Below are 14582 nucleotides of genomic sequence, written 5' to 3'. Positions count from 1 at the left end.
CAAACTTACAAATGATAAAGTTTAGAGTTTAGCCTAATAATACTGCGAGTATTTTAGCATGAGTCCTGTATCAAAGCTGAATTAAACCTAAGTAAGATAGACGATTAAATAATTGAGCACTGAGGTGAATGCAGGGAGATGATTGGTCTTACTCTCTCTCCCCCTCCCCTTCCCTCTCGCTCTCTCTTCTCTCTCTCAGGCTTCAAGAAAAGTTGAACTCGTCTGCGATCAGAATCAGCTGTATCGATCTGTATGAAACTGCATTCTTATCTATCATAAGATGTTTCACCTATTCGAGAAATAAGCATCTTGTTGGCAGCCTGTTGCCATGTGGAGGATGGTGACTCTGTTTTGAATCGACAGGGACAACAACAACAATAACAAGTCAGCTGCCTGCTCTGCTTTTATTCAAGATAATCCATCCGGACTGAGGCAAACATGCAGCAGCCTGAAAGCCAGCGGACAAGTCAGCAAACAGCAGCAGAAGTAGTGGATCCAGCAGGTAGGCGACAACACGTCAGGTCTTCTAACCTGACTCTGCGTGAAGCTGCATGTTACAGCAGCATTGTCACATTGATTAGGACGTTATTCAAAACAGTTTTTTTCTCATAGAGTGCTTGAATTCAATGAATAGGGAACGTGCAGGAAACACAAGCTAATTAATTAATGGAAATACTTAAAAAGCCCTGACATAGCTCATCTGCTGAGGTGGAGAGTCCTCAAGTAGCTTAAACGTGTATTTATACTTCTTAATTTAGCGAATATCAGAATACTTCTTCCTCAATGGGTAACTTTTCTGGTTAGGATTAGGAAAATAAATAAATAAAAAGCATATATAATAAGATGTAAAATACATTTAAAAAAAATTGTATATAAAACATGCAGCTCCACCAAAGCCAGATATGAGCACTTAAAGTACATTTTGATAATTACTTGAATGAAAATAAGAGTGCAGGTGTTTTTTTTCTTGCCTTACATTGTTGTACTAATACTTTTACTTAAATGATCTGGATACTTCCACCACTGCTCAAAAGAATAATAGAGAAATGAAATAAGAGCTTTGTGTGCATATTCTTGAGAAAAAAGGAGGTTGGGGATTGGCATAAAGAGGTCCTCCTGTCATCCATCCTCAGTTCACTACCTGCGTCGGAGGAAAGCGGCTCTGTGGGTGACGGTGTCCCTGCTGGCTCTGGCTCTGGTGGTGCTGGCTGTGGGTCTGATCTCGGCCACTCGCACAGACAACGTGCCCGTTGCTGGATATTACTCAGGCATCATTGTGAGTGGCGGACACCTCCTGTCTCACATTCTCAATCCTTAAACGTATTTGTCCTGATAAAAGCACAAGTGGCATTAACCCGCCAATCAGCATGTGATTATGGTGATGGTGTGTGTTTTCTCTAATTGTGTCTTCCCCCTTGATCTGTTTGTGCCTTCAGCTGAGTTTTGGAGCTTTCCTGGGTATTGTTGGCATCCACCTGGTGGAAAACCGCAGACCCATGGTGAGTCTGTTCTCTGACTCTCATGTAATTGTTGTAACCCATTTTAAAATCACATTATAATGATGATTACAATTATTCTGTTCCACATAACACCTTCATGGGCTCCATTTAGACCCTTCAACTGTATGCAATTTGTACTTTGAGAAAAGCCTATAGTGTTGCATGCATGTTTAGTATTTAATTATTCAGCAGCAGTATATTTGAATAACCTTTGACTTTGACAGCTGGGAGCTAAGAGGAGCATTTAGCAGCTAAACACAGATTGGCCGACACCAAAATAGATATTTAAGGAGAGTGAATATTAGACATCTTATCTTCAAATGAATGCTAATGTTGCTCCGTATCTTGATGTGCTCACAAGTACGGCATATCAAGGTTTTAAAGGTCCAATATGTGTCAACAGCTTGTTCTGCTGCACCCAAGTGGCCAAAAAAAAAAGGATTTTGCAGTTGTTAAGCGATTTGGCAATCGCTTTCAATGTGATCGTTGGCCCTTTGATGTTTTGTTTACAATGACAGCTCAAATTGTGTGTCGCCTTTAGTTTTTTTCTCTCTCAAGGTGACTTTAGTCGGCTTTTCAAGCTTCATAATATTTATTATCTAAAAATGAGGCATTGTTCCTGGAATATGGGACATATATACCCCATAAATTAGAAGATTGTGTTACCATTTTTGCAAATTCACTAAACTGTTTTACTGGAAATTGCTCTATTATGAGCAAGAAACAAATCCGATTACTCCATGGCGGCCGTAATGTCTTCTTGGTCCTTGCGCCCAGGTCAGAGTATGTGACTGGGTTTGTGGTCCAGGGAAGGGAATGTGATTGGCTGTAGATTTATATGACAAGGGCGGGAATTGCATTAGTATTGGTCAGTTACTGACAGAGCTGCATTATTGCAGAAGGGGACACAAGTATAACGTCATCAAAGTGCCTCTCTGTACAACAGAGTAGACACTTACAGGTAGACTGAAGACCTGTCTGAAAAGATTATTGAGTCTAAAAATGATCACATTTCTAACTTGGTCAGCCAAGTAAAAGAACATAATTAGAAGCTCCACTGTGAGACCTTCAGAGTGCTCTAAAAATAATTAAAAGACAATAAAAGGAGTACAAAAGCTGCATGAATTGATTTTCAATCATTTGCGACAACAGTCAAGAAGTCGACAAATGTAAATGCTCAAGAACCAGAGGCTGAAACCGTTCCCTCACGTTTAAGTCAGTATCACATTCTCAGGACAATGAAACCCAGCGAGGACTGAAGAGGACACCTGTGACACCGAAACTTTAGCACATTGTTTTCCAACTGGTGATTTGTCCCAAAGATTATCTAATTTTTCCAAAAGGTTGAAGATTGGAAGTTGATGAGAATACAGTGTTATTACATAATTAAGTTTCTTAATGACTCATATGTTGTTTATTCTTATTTTGGAATAATTTATTTGTCACAATTAAGACTTAACAATATATTCTCCCCTAATTACTTAACATAGTGGTGAAAAAGAAAGTTAGTGAAAGTTTCAGGACAAAACACAGACAAAACCAGGATTGTAAAGGTTCTCATACTCAAATTTCCAGGCTCCAAATTTCTGACTTCATGGTACTTTTTGACCATATTTGACATTGTGAGTCTAATTGTTGTCAAATAATTGCCGGAAGACTGTAGCCTGGAAGTCTACTGTTAGTCATGCAAATCAAATGTCACCAAATCCAGACAAGTTCAATTCCCAGCTGTTTAAAAATATAAGCAATAAAGTATGAATCTAACAGTTTGCTTGTCTGCAAGTTAAGAAGCTAAACATGGTTATGTTTGAATGTAACGAGAGGCACATTTATTCTCATCATAAAACCTCCATATTTCCAACGAATAACCTTCAGGCACTCCTCAATACGATGATACGATGGAGTCGAGCCTGTCCCAATGACTGGTATATCAGTGTGTGTTGTGCATTTTTAATGTGGCATCCAGGGTGTCGCTGTCTTACGTTACGCTAGAATGTATCTTATCTAATCCGTACTGCAGAGATACCCTTCATAGAGCTGTTCACACAAGTGTGTGTGTGTGTGTGTGTGTGTGTGTTAATACATCCATCCTAACTCAAAATAAAGCTTAATTCATTATAGATAGACTCCCAAAAAACACCATCTGTGGGCGCTCACTGCATTTGAGGTGTGTGTGTGCATGTGCGTGTGCGTGCGTGTGTATGTGTGTGTGTGTAAATGTGAGAAGGAAAGACATCGACGAAGACCTTTACTACCTGCTGTATTGGTCTGCCTCTCCGGCATGGCTCCCAGGTCTGTGCTTTAAACTTTAATGACGAGATCGCTGCCACACTAGCGCCGGTCTACGGTGTCTCTTATGAGGCACATGTGGCACAATGTTCCTCTCACACAGGTGTCTTCTTCCCATCCTGTGTCTGACGCTCAGCACTGTAACATGAGAGCCGGCTGGCAGAGCGAGGTTGCTCATTAAAGAACAACTACTGTAACCAACGTGTCCACAATGCCACGGACATCTGAGAGCTCTTCCCTTACTTCCCGGATCTCACAGGCCTGTGGTCCTCTGACCTCACACAGCAGCAGATGGAGGCCATGATGTTGCTTCCTCGGCCAGGCGAAAGCACGGAGAGATTATGAGCTTGGTCGTGTGTGTGTGTGTGTGTGTGTGTGTGTGTGTGTGTGTCTGTTCACAGTTTTCATAGTTCTGGACCCCTTAGCCTGATATTTCTTTTTTTTTCCCCGCTGATTTATGATATGCTTAAAGAACCACAAAAAAAAGAGCAATGTTTTTTTAAAAACACTTTTCAAATTTGAACTGTTCGCAAGCAGCAGTTAAGTATATGCTGCCAAACAAACATGTTTTTGGGGTTGATTACAGAAAAGAGCAATAATTGAGCAATTCAAATGTCTAAAAATGTATTGTAGTTTGTGTCAGAGTGATAGCTTCAGTACAATGATAAACAAATGCACAGAATAGAATAGAAACATGAATATATATATAAAAAGAAAAGCAATAAACACTAAAAGACAGGCAAAAGCTTCATTTAAAGTTGAAGTTCATTATCTAGACTATTGTCAGACTTAATTATGAACATATAGAGAAGCCAATACATGTTTTTGTACAATACTTTTCCAAAGTACATGCATGTACAAACCCATATAGCACGGTGCAGTGTAAGTACATGATTGTGGCCTTTAGTGCATCAATTACTTGATTAATGGCACCTCAGTAAGTCACTGATGAAACGCACATGTTAACATGCACAAATCAATGCTGAAGAGGGTTTGCAATAGGTTTTCTGAACTACTTAATATAATAATTAAATATCTATAAAATGGCTGTGACGTCACTTCCGATAAGATTGGAGTGAGGTTTATTTTGGATAAACGTTTAGTTTGTGGTTTTGCTTGCCTTAAAGAATGTGACACAAAGAGATGAAATTTGTAGTACGTGTTTGAAATGGAGGCAATGTTTTGATCATAAACACAGACAGGTTGTATTTTTTTATGGGTGAAAGAACACTATATATCAATATCTTATACAGAATAAGCTCTAGATGATAAAAACAAACAAGAATAATAATACCACCCACTACAGAAAAGTTAATACAAAGACAGTTGAGACAAATCTATCTCCCGTAATTTTCCACCGAAGAAAAAAATGTCCGTCTAGTTTTGCTTAACAGGACACTTTATATCTCTGATGGTGTTATGAGACATCTGGCTCTTATCAGTTCATGTTCCTATGAATGTGTGGCATGTTGCAGTTAAAACACACGTGTACTAATTTACATCTCTTGGAGAGAGCTTTTAAAAATCTTAATGACTTCAATATCGATACTTTTTCTTTTTATCTTATCTTGTCCTCCAAAATGTTTAAAAAGGATGATGGAGCATCTATCTGCACTTACCCTGCCGCTCCTGAAACCGGCTCCACTGCCCTGACACACTGTAGGATTTCTTTACGACTGAATGCTTCATGTAGCTCATGTTCTTTGTTCTGTAGTCGTTGCCCGTATCTCACGGACTGTCGTCCTTTTGGTCACCTTGCAGCTCGGGGAGCCGAACGGTGAACCTTTTTAAAAGGGCCGTATTTTACCCAACACGTTTCTTATTACCAGTGTGTCCAGCTGTGGTCGTGATTGGTCACTGGACCACTGAGCAGGAGGAAAAAGACCTTGCAGCGGTCAGCGGCTTTAGTTACATAACCTGATGGGTATCTTTACTGAAGCCATTAAATTCCGCCTTGTGTCTTTATCTCTTTGTCACTGTTATCTTCTCATCTAAAGCTTTCATCTGGTGTGTTCCTCTGTTCTTTAGTGGCCGTAATGGATTTTTTAATATTCATGTATCACTTAGAGCACTTAGAAACAAAAGGACTGGATCTTTCAGGTAGAGACTAAAAACTGATGTAAAAGAAGAGAAAGTATTGGTCTCACGTTCATTAGGTCTCCAGATGAATGATAATGTTGCTCCACACCTGCTGGATGTGTAAATAAGCAACTGTTAGTCAAGTTTCGCCAAATCAACTTAAAAAGTGATGACATATCTGGTTTCTGCTGCCCTCAATTGGCCATACAATAATTGCATATTTAAGAAATGCTACCAAAACCACAATATAAAAAGTCTTCATTAGTCTACCAGTAGAAGTGTATTATTTTGAAATCCTACTAGAAGTACACAGGTAATGTCAGCTAAATGTACTTTAACTATCACATAGTAGCATAACTGGGTTATTATAATGAAGAGCGTTTTTTTGTAAAATATGAAAAACTTGTAAAAGTAGCACATAAATGTAGTATAATAGAAAGTTTACTATTTCTCCCTGAAATGTATTGGATTAAAAGTATAAAGTAGCATAAAACGGAAATAATTGAGAAAAGCACAACTGTGGTAAAGTACAGCGCTTAAGTAATTATACTTTCTTACTTTCCACCACTGGTCGTTTTAATAGTTCCTCACTGACTCGACTCCTGAGAGCAGAAAACCATCTACAGTGTGTCTGTGAGTCTTTAATCTTTTACAGCATTTGATTTTTCTCTCTGCTTCAGTTGTATCAGGGGAGATTCAGGGGTTTTGGCGACCGAGTGTGTGTTGAGGTGTTTTATGTGATGGCAGCTGGTGCTAAGGTAATGTGAAGTAATGCCGTTGTCAGGCTCTATTGTCTCTGCTACTGGCCTCATCTCCCACTTGCAGCCCATAAAAGCAGAGTCATTTAAACCGCTAATGAAGTGGAGAGTCTGGGCCAGAGGCAGATAAAACCCACCAGAAAAAAAGCCTATTTTCTCAGCCTGGTTATTATTTCACTTTATTCAGGGATATTCATTTTCAAACTCCCTTGTTCGAATATCCGTTGACTAAAGGTTTCTCAGCCCATGCTGCCACAAAACAAATACCTTCTCCAGTGTAGCTTGCGGTCGATTTTATTTGGAAATCTCACATAATTTCCAACACAGCTTCACCCAAAGTCAACTTGAACCTCAATCAGCCGCAGGAAGTTGAAACACCTGAGCAGGTGTGCAGTAACAATGAATCCTGCTCGCATCACATACGATACTTATTTGAAAAAAAAAGTCATAGATCCTTTATTTATCTTATTATTTTTCTTCATAAGCACAACGTGTAAAATACATTTTGACCTGTCATGGTATTGGAAAATCACAGGTTTGTACAAACAAGACGAAAAGCAATGAAGCTAAATAAAAAAATACAAGAATACAAACACATTTTTTTTTACCGGAAAGCATTCTTGTTGTTAGTGGGACTTTGGGACCAAGAAAAGTAAACTTATGTTACTTCAACTTCGTCAGCATAATTTAACCAGGAAAGGGCTTCATGGATTAAATAGATTATATTGAAATCTGTGAAGTAAAAGTGAAGACCTTAGATGGCATCAGAAATCAAGGAAAGTAAAAAAAAAGAGAAGTAAATTATGTCGATGCAGCATCTTTAGCTATATAGATTGTATCAGGATTATATATTAAAAAGACTCTACAATCTTACTTTTTAATTATTTTGGGGACAAACGCTTTCTACCACCTAGCATTAGATAAATACATTTAAAAAAGTGTGTTTTGAATCTCCTGCTACAGCAGGTTCAGTCCTGGAGGAGCGATTGAACACAGTAAACGATGCTTAGACATCTGTGATCAGCCAGCTGGCTCTGCTGGAGGCGGGAGGGAGGGTGTGGTATCAGAAAGTACTTTGTCTTACAGTAAAAGCTAAATGGTCCGTGTCCCAGATTTAAGATTTAAGGGTGTTGATCAGTGATCAGATTTTTGGGCAGAGTTTGCAGAATAGTATGAATGTGTGAGATAGAGTGTGTGTGTGTGTGTGTGTGTGTGTGTGTGTGCGTGTGTCTGTGTGCGTGTGCGTGTTTCGTGCGTGCTTGTGCGTGTGTGATTGGGAGAATTAGATTGACCTTGCTAGTACAAAAGGCTGTGCCTATGTCCTGTACGTCTCTTCTGTGCCCATAAATTTACCCACAAAGCACCTCTGCACTGGCAGAGCAAGAAACCGTAAATTCCCTTTATCGTCCTGCAGGACAGACGCTGTTGCCGACCAATCAGGACACACACACACACACACACACACACACACAGTGTCTGTAAAACGTATGATAATAATTTATGCGTTGCCTTTATATCCACCGATTCTGGCATATTAATTAAAAAAAACACATTATTAATTGTCAGGAAAATGACTTTCTTGATCTCTTTTAGCTGGTGGCAGCGATCATATTCGTCAGCATCGGAGTCATCGCGTCTTTCTTCTGTGCCATTGTGGACGGGATCATCGCTTCAGAGTTCATCGTAAGTATGAAATCTATTTTCCTGCACTGACAAGAAAGAAATACTAAATTATTCACCTGTTTTTGGGATCAAAAAACCTTAAAACAAACATTCACACACCAATTTCATCACACACGCTGAAGACTACAGAAACACATATTGAGACCGGCACAGAGACTGTACATCACTGAGATCAGGAAGCAGACAGAGCTGTCAGTGGCTGCCATCAGGACACCAGACCAGACCAACCAATCTCAGGGCTCAACCTGCAGAGAGCTGAGGGGCACGGCGGGGCTGATTAAATGTGTCAAAAAGTTTAACAACTTGTGCAAACACATAAAAATACCCCGAATATGTACCAACCGAAAATGCATACACTTTTCCAATAAATACACCTTTGACTCTATTTCAACTGAGAATTGATTCCCAGAAAACAAAAAAAGGAAGAAAAAAAAAGTTTGAGAGCCACTGCTTTAGATGTTAAACAACTACCAGACAAAATGACTACATGTGAAATGAAAGAAATTAAAAGAAAATGCAGAGTGGTTGAAATAAGGTCATTGTTGCTTCCTTACTGGAAATCTGAGACATTTTGGAACGCCTCAGATTGTCACATCAGCCTCATGCATTTTAATGAGTATCTTAATGAGTATGAACCAGAGAGTTGAAAAAGATGGCACAGAGTCACTGATATTGATCAACTGTGCTATCCAACCCTCGGCAGATACATTTATTTTGTGCTCGCGGGACAGTAAACTTTGTATTTATTGCACGTTCAAGCTTTAGACAAAGACAATTATTATATTACCTTTCACAATATATAGAGCAGGGTGAGGTGTATTGCTGTAGGGTCTGTAGTTCAGTGCGTTGGACGGGTTTGAGCAGGCACATGTTGTGAACCTTCACTGCTGCGGTGACACAGAAACCGGATGGACACAATAACACAAACCAGGGTTCATGCAAAAAGTGCATCGTTATTGAAACCCTTAAATCAAGGAGAATTACTTGACAAAAGGGAAAAACATTTAGATTACAGCTGCGGTGTATGACAAGTCGATTACCTTAAGCATCCTGTATTAGGTTGTGTGTGTGTGTGTGTGTTTGTGTATTTAACAAATCAGTCTCTTGTTTCTTTTTCTAATCTTTGGAACAACCAGGATATAAGGCCCTTGCAGGAGGACATGTGTGACTTCTACGCCAGTGGAGCAGGCTACGCCTACGACAGCTACTATACTGAGGTGATTGATATACAAACTCACTATCACAGCTTCACATTTGTGTGTCTAAGTTGTATGTAAATGTCGCTTGAAATGGTTAATAGTATAATGTGCTCTTGCAGCCCTTATGAAAAAATACACAAAGTGTGTAGGGACATCTAGTGGTCCAATAATGTTACTGCATTTAAAGCAACAACTGCATCTCGTTTACTATTTCAATTCTTCGAATTTATAAGCAAATAGAAGTTCTGGAAAAGATATATAGACAGCTGTCTGCACGATTTCAATTTTGTCCAAACTGTTTGTCCAGCTGTTGTATTTGATTTTTTTTTGTTTTAGGTTAATACGACTTTTACAACAAACGATTCAAAGCTCTGAGAGCCTCTTTAACTCATCAGACTTCTCACACTGCAGGTGACGTGCCGTTCGTTTGACAAAGCGTGCAAGCTGAAGCTGAGGAGCAACACCTGCTACTGCTGCTACCTTTACAACTGTGCCAGGTGAGAAGACCACCAGCTTGTGTAGGCGCACCTTACTTGGGATAAACACATGAGCATACAGCTGGGTGCATGTTTTAATCCCATTAACTTCAATTTGCATGTGCTTTACATTACCGCAGAGTATTTTCACACATTGTGTAAATCCAGTGTAAATACAGCATCCCAGATTTCAATGCTGACTGCATCTACAGGCTCCACTGTCGGAAAAATCAGTCTCGTGATTTTGGTACTTTCTTCCATCAATGAAGTTCCTATTCCACAGCCAACTTTGAAACCCAAAATGTTGAGAGTTTTCCATGAGCTCTCGAACGCACACCAAAGAGGAAGAGCTTTCCAAAAAAGCTTCCCCCCACCTCCCCCCCCGCCCCTGCAACCACCCCACTCGTTATTAGCCGATGCGTGGCTGCCAGGCCAGCTTAATAAAGTCATAAAGTAATGGACAGTGTGAAGGATTCTTTGCTTTCTTCCCTTCTTGGCTGGTTTGAAAAAAAGAATAAATGCTGTGATGTACTGTGGAAAGTGTCTCGCCATACATTAGATCTTTTTTTATGGCAAGACATTTAGTTTGAGCATTACCTGGCTCAGTAGATCAGAGCTTTTCAAGTCAAACGTCCGCTGTGAAGGAGGCCTCTTGGACACGCGCTTTGGCTTTGCATTTTACTTCCGGCCGTACATCACAGAGTCATCTCCACCATCTCACGATTAGCGCCAACTCCTGCTCTCTCTCCGTCTTCCAGCACAGAGTTCCACACACAATACTACGCGTTCACCGGGGTCAGCGACTGCTCGGACGTGATCCACCTGCACCGTCTGCTGTGGGCCTCAGTGGTGCTCAACGTGCTCAGCTTGTTCCTGGGCATCATCGCCGCCGCCATGCTCGGAGCATACAAGGACATGGTGAGTAGGATCCCCCCCCCCCGAAAAAGAAGAAAACATTGGAGTGCATCTTTACTTTGTTGGCAAGAAGTACAAAAATGCTTTTCGGAGTGAACGGCAAAGACAATAAAAAGAAAGAAGATTTAAAAGGAGTCTGAGTCCTGAGAGCAACATAGAGGCGTTGAATATTACATGGCTGAAAGTAGAAGTGAGCTCTGTCTGAATATGATCAACATAGTTCCTGAATTACCAGGACTCATGAGATTGAACTATCAAAAACGAACACTGTTGAATACTGTGTTCACCTTCTGTTTAAATCGTTACTATAAATAAATATAATATTGATTTATGTGCACATGTATTTTTGTTTCACTGTCTCGCTTACCTCATTTTCCCACGGGTCAATGTTTCAAGGACAAACTTATCTCTGGTCTCATTCATTCTGTACTGATCATACTTCATGACCCTCCTATGTGATGAAGTGTGTGTTTTATGTGTAACTGCACACTCACTCACGTTTGCCTTCACGCTTCATTTGATGCTTCCTCATCTTATTCGATAGCATTGTCCTCCCGTTTCCTGCAGCAGAAGCCGACTCCTCCGGTGGCTGCCAGCCCAGCACCACCACCCCACATCCTGTACAACCCGACGCAGCACATGGTCACCTACGCTGGCTTCTGCCCTTCAGGACAAACCCTGCCCACCTACCCCAACTATCCAATGTCCATGCAGGTACAGCACACACACAAAAATAACTCTTCATAGAAGACACATGTCCATTACACTGGAGGAGACACACACGTGTGAATAATAAAGAGCTCATGTTTGCCGCCATGTCACATTCCTAAAGGACACCTGCAAATCTTACTGCTGCATGTCTCTTGGGGATGAACCCTATTTGTTCATCACGTGAACATTGTTTGTGTGCTGTTTATATTTTTGTTGTTCAGCCGGTGTTCGTGCGTCTGGTGGATTTCCTGTATTTCTGAGTTTTTAATTCAACACAATCACACACTTGTATGTTACAATACTTTTACTTTATGCCAATTACAAGCAATATAAACTGCATATATGGTTAATATTTGACTTTTATCTTTGTTACATTTAAATTACATTCATGAAATAATGTATTACTCATTTTTTTATAAAATGTAATAAAAAAAGAAAATCAAATATGCTCAAGATATGAGTGATGCTCCTGTCCACACATTTGAGTTGACCGGCCTGTTCTGTGTAGTCAGCAGTGTAGTCAACTGTGTTCTGTGTAGTCAACTCACTCAGACTGGTTTTACCGTATCAGAGCATAGAACCCTGAGGTTAGAACATAGAACCCTGAGGTTAGAACATAGAACCCTGAGGTCAGAGCATAGAACTCTAAGGTTAGAGCATAGAACCCTGAGGTCAGAGCATAGAACCCTGAGGTCAGAGCATAGAACTCTAAGGTTAGAGCATAGAACCCTGAGGTCAGAGCATAGAACTCTAAGGTTAGAGCATAGAACTCTAAGGTTAGAGCATAGAACCCTGAGGTCAGAGCATAGAACTCTAAGGTTAGAGCATAGAACTCTAAGGTTAGAGCATAGAACCCTGAGGTCAGAGCATAGAACTCTAAGGTTAGAGCATAGAACCCTGAGGTCAGAGCATAGAACCCTGAGGTCAGAGCATAGAACTCTAAGGTTAGAGCATAGAACTCTAAGGTTAGAGCATAGAACCCTGAGGTCAGAGCATAGAACTCTAAGGTTAGAGCATAGAACCCCGAGGTTAGAACATAGAACCTTAAGGTTAGAACATAGAAAACTGAGGTCAGAGCACAGAACCCTGAGGTCAGAGCCTCTTCCTCTCCATCATCATCGAAAGCTTCTCTCTCTTCCAAACTCAATTGCAAGGCCCTCTGCGCAGAGAATCTGTTGGCCACCTTCATCAGTTGTGATAAAGAACCACGCGAGCAGAGACATATTTTTTGTGTCCCACAGTATAAGCAAGTAAAGATTGGTTCCTGTAAAACAGAGGCTAAAATGTGAGCGCAGACAGGTGTCGGTGCTTGAATTTATCAAACATCTTCTTCTGATATTGTTTCATGCGAGGATGTTTTTTTTGTCATGACGGTCATCCAGGAATCTGTTGATTGATGCTATAAAGTAAGCTGTGACAAGGGCTGGGATTATTTTTGCAAGCCAACCACTAATTAGCAGAGGCACAGTTTGAATCATATTCGGGGGACTTTGGCTGAAGCCTGTCTGTCAGACATTTTGCTGATTACTGCAATAATTTGCTGACAAACCTGTGTCTGAACCAAACAACATAAACAGAATAAAAACCATGCCTCTCATAAAAATACCAGAAACGAATGTATCTTTTGCTCTTCCACAGCATAACAGCAACTACCAGCCCCCTGCTACTCCCCAGATGAATGCCGAGGGAGGGACTTCCTCTAACGCCTGCCTGTCTGAGGAGAACCAGAGCCAGCAGCCCTCTCAGACTCAGCCTCAGCCTCAGGGAGCCCAGGAGCCGGGGGGCTACATGCTGACACCTAACGCTCCGGTCCTCTACGGATCCGCCTACAGCCCCTTTGAGAAACCGCCACCGTACGCCTGCTGAGCCATGAGACTAACATCTGGGGCATGATAGAGAAATAATATCTTGATTTTGATCTGGATTTATACTCTGGTCAGACTGAACGTAGCACAAGATATTTCATGGGTGACCTTGTAGATGGAAAACAACCAGTGAGCTTCTCAACTACACCGTCCTGATAGATATGCTACATTTCACGTGGTGGCCCTGAGGAGACACACAGACGTATAGCTATGAAGTGTGAATATATAGACATGATTAAGTTCTTTCATGTGAATTCATTCAAATGAAACAGTTCGGGAAATAGGCTTTTTTTTTGTTGTTCTCTTGGGTTTTCTTGCTTAATCAATCTTCTCATGAGTTGCACAACGAGATTGACACCCTCCTAAACAGTCTGCTAATTTAGCTTAGCATATTGACTGGAATCAGTAAAGAATCTACCCACCAGAGCCTGTAAATCTCACTAATTAACACCATAAATCTTCATAATTTAATCTGTATGGAAAATTAAGTTTAAATCTGGAGTATTTCTTTGTACAAATGCCATCTCTCTCTCAGAAAGAAAGCAAAAAAAGTGTATTTCCTAAAACGTTTTTACCTAAACCTAAAGCTGGCCTTAAGAAGCTTACATATTACATGTGAATAGTAGTAATATAATAGTACACGTGACTGTTGTTTCTATTCTAATCTGTGTTGACTGGATTAAAGGTCTTCATTGTCTCACTATATACTATACTGTATGAGCAATTAAAAGGGCTTTCTTGAAATGTGAAATGGAAAGTAAACCACGACGATGATGTTGCTGTTACTTCATTATGTAAGTGTGAATCATTTAATGCACACTTTAATTAAAGTCAATGCACTGTGTATATTATTGATGATGCATGTTAACTGCTTTGGGACGGGATGCTGCTATCCAATACATTATGTATTAAAGAGGCCCCTTCTATGTAATACACATTTACTGATGCACACAAATAAATGTTGAGTGAGGGCTTCATCGAAGTCTTACATTGAAAGGAAGAGTTTTACATTTTTTAAATGAATATTTATTTGCCAAGAGTTAAATAAGCAGATAAATCTAAGATATAGATCTTTTCCTTTCCATATTTAACTAGTTCCACTAGTACT

General features: G+C 40.2%; 1 protein-coding gene across 1 annotated transcript; it reads left to right on the top strand.

Moving 5' to 3' along the window:
- The first annotated feature begins 428 nt into the window (after nt 1-428).
- LOC137784869 (transmembrane protein 255B-like) lies at nt 429-13982 on the top strand. Its single transcript, XM_068575831.1, has 9 exons — nt 429-502; nt 1134-1276; nt 1437-1499; nt 8219-8308; nt 9445-9525; nt 9919-10004; nt 10742-10901; nt 11466-11612; nt 13248-13982. Exons 1-9 carry the CDS (start codon nt 439-441, stop codon nt 13473-13475), a joined length of 1062 nt encoding a protein of 353 aa, XP_068431932.1. The 5' UTR covers nt 429-438; the 3' UTR covers nt 13476-13982.
- The last annotated feature ends 600 nt before the right edge of the window (nt 13983-14582 follow it).

Source organism: Clinocottus analis, unplaced genomic scaffold (genome assembly GCF_023055335.1).
Source record: "Clinocottus analis isolate CAN_PGR_092001 unplaced genomic scaffold, fCliAna1.0.p SCAF_1, whole genome shotgun sequence".
NCBI lineage: Eukaryota > Metazoa > Chordata > Actinopteri > Perciformes > Cottidae > Clinocottus > Clinocottus analis.
The sequence above is the reverse complement of the archived record's forward strand: the minus strand, read 5'-3'. Positions and strand labels throughout refer to the sequence as shown.

Excerpts from the sequence above, each read along its gene's own strand:
- LOC137784869 (XM_068575831.1), top strand. The coding sequence starts at position 439 with ATGCAGCAGCCTGAAAGCCAGCGGACAAGTCAGCAAACAGCAGCAGAA. Across the intron at positions 8,309-9,444 it reads TCATCGCTTCAGAGTTCATC|GATATAAGGCCCTTGCAGGA; the intron begins GTAAGTATGAAA and ends TGGAACAACCAG. Across the intron at positions 9,526-9,918 it reads ACGACAGCTACTATACTGAG|GTGACGTGCCGTTCGTTTGA; the intron begins GTGATTGATATA and ends CTCACACTGCAG.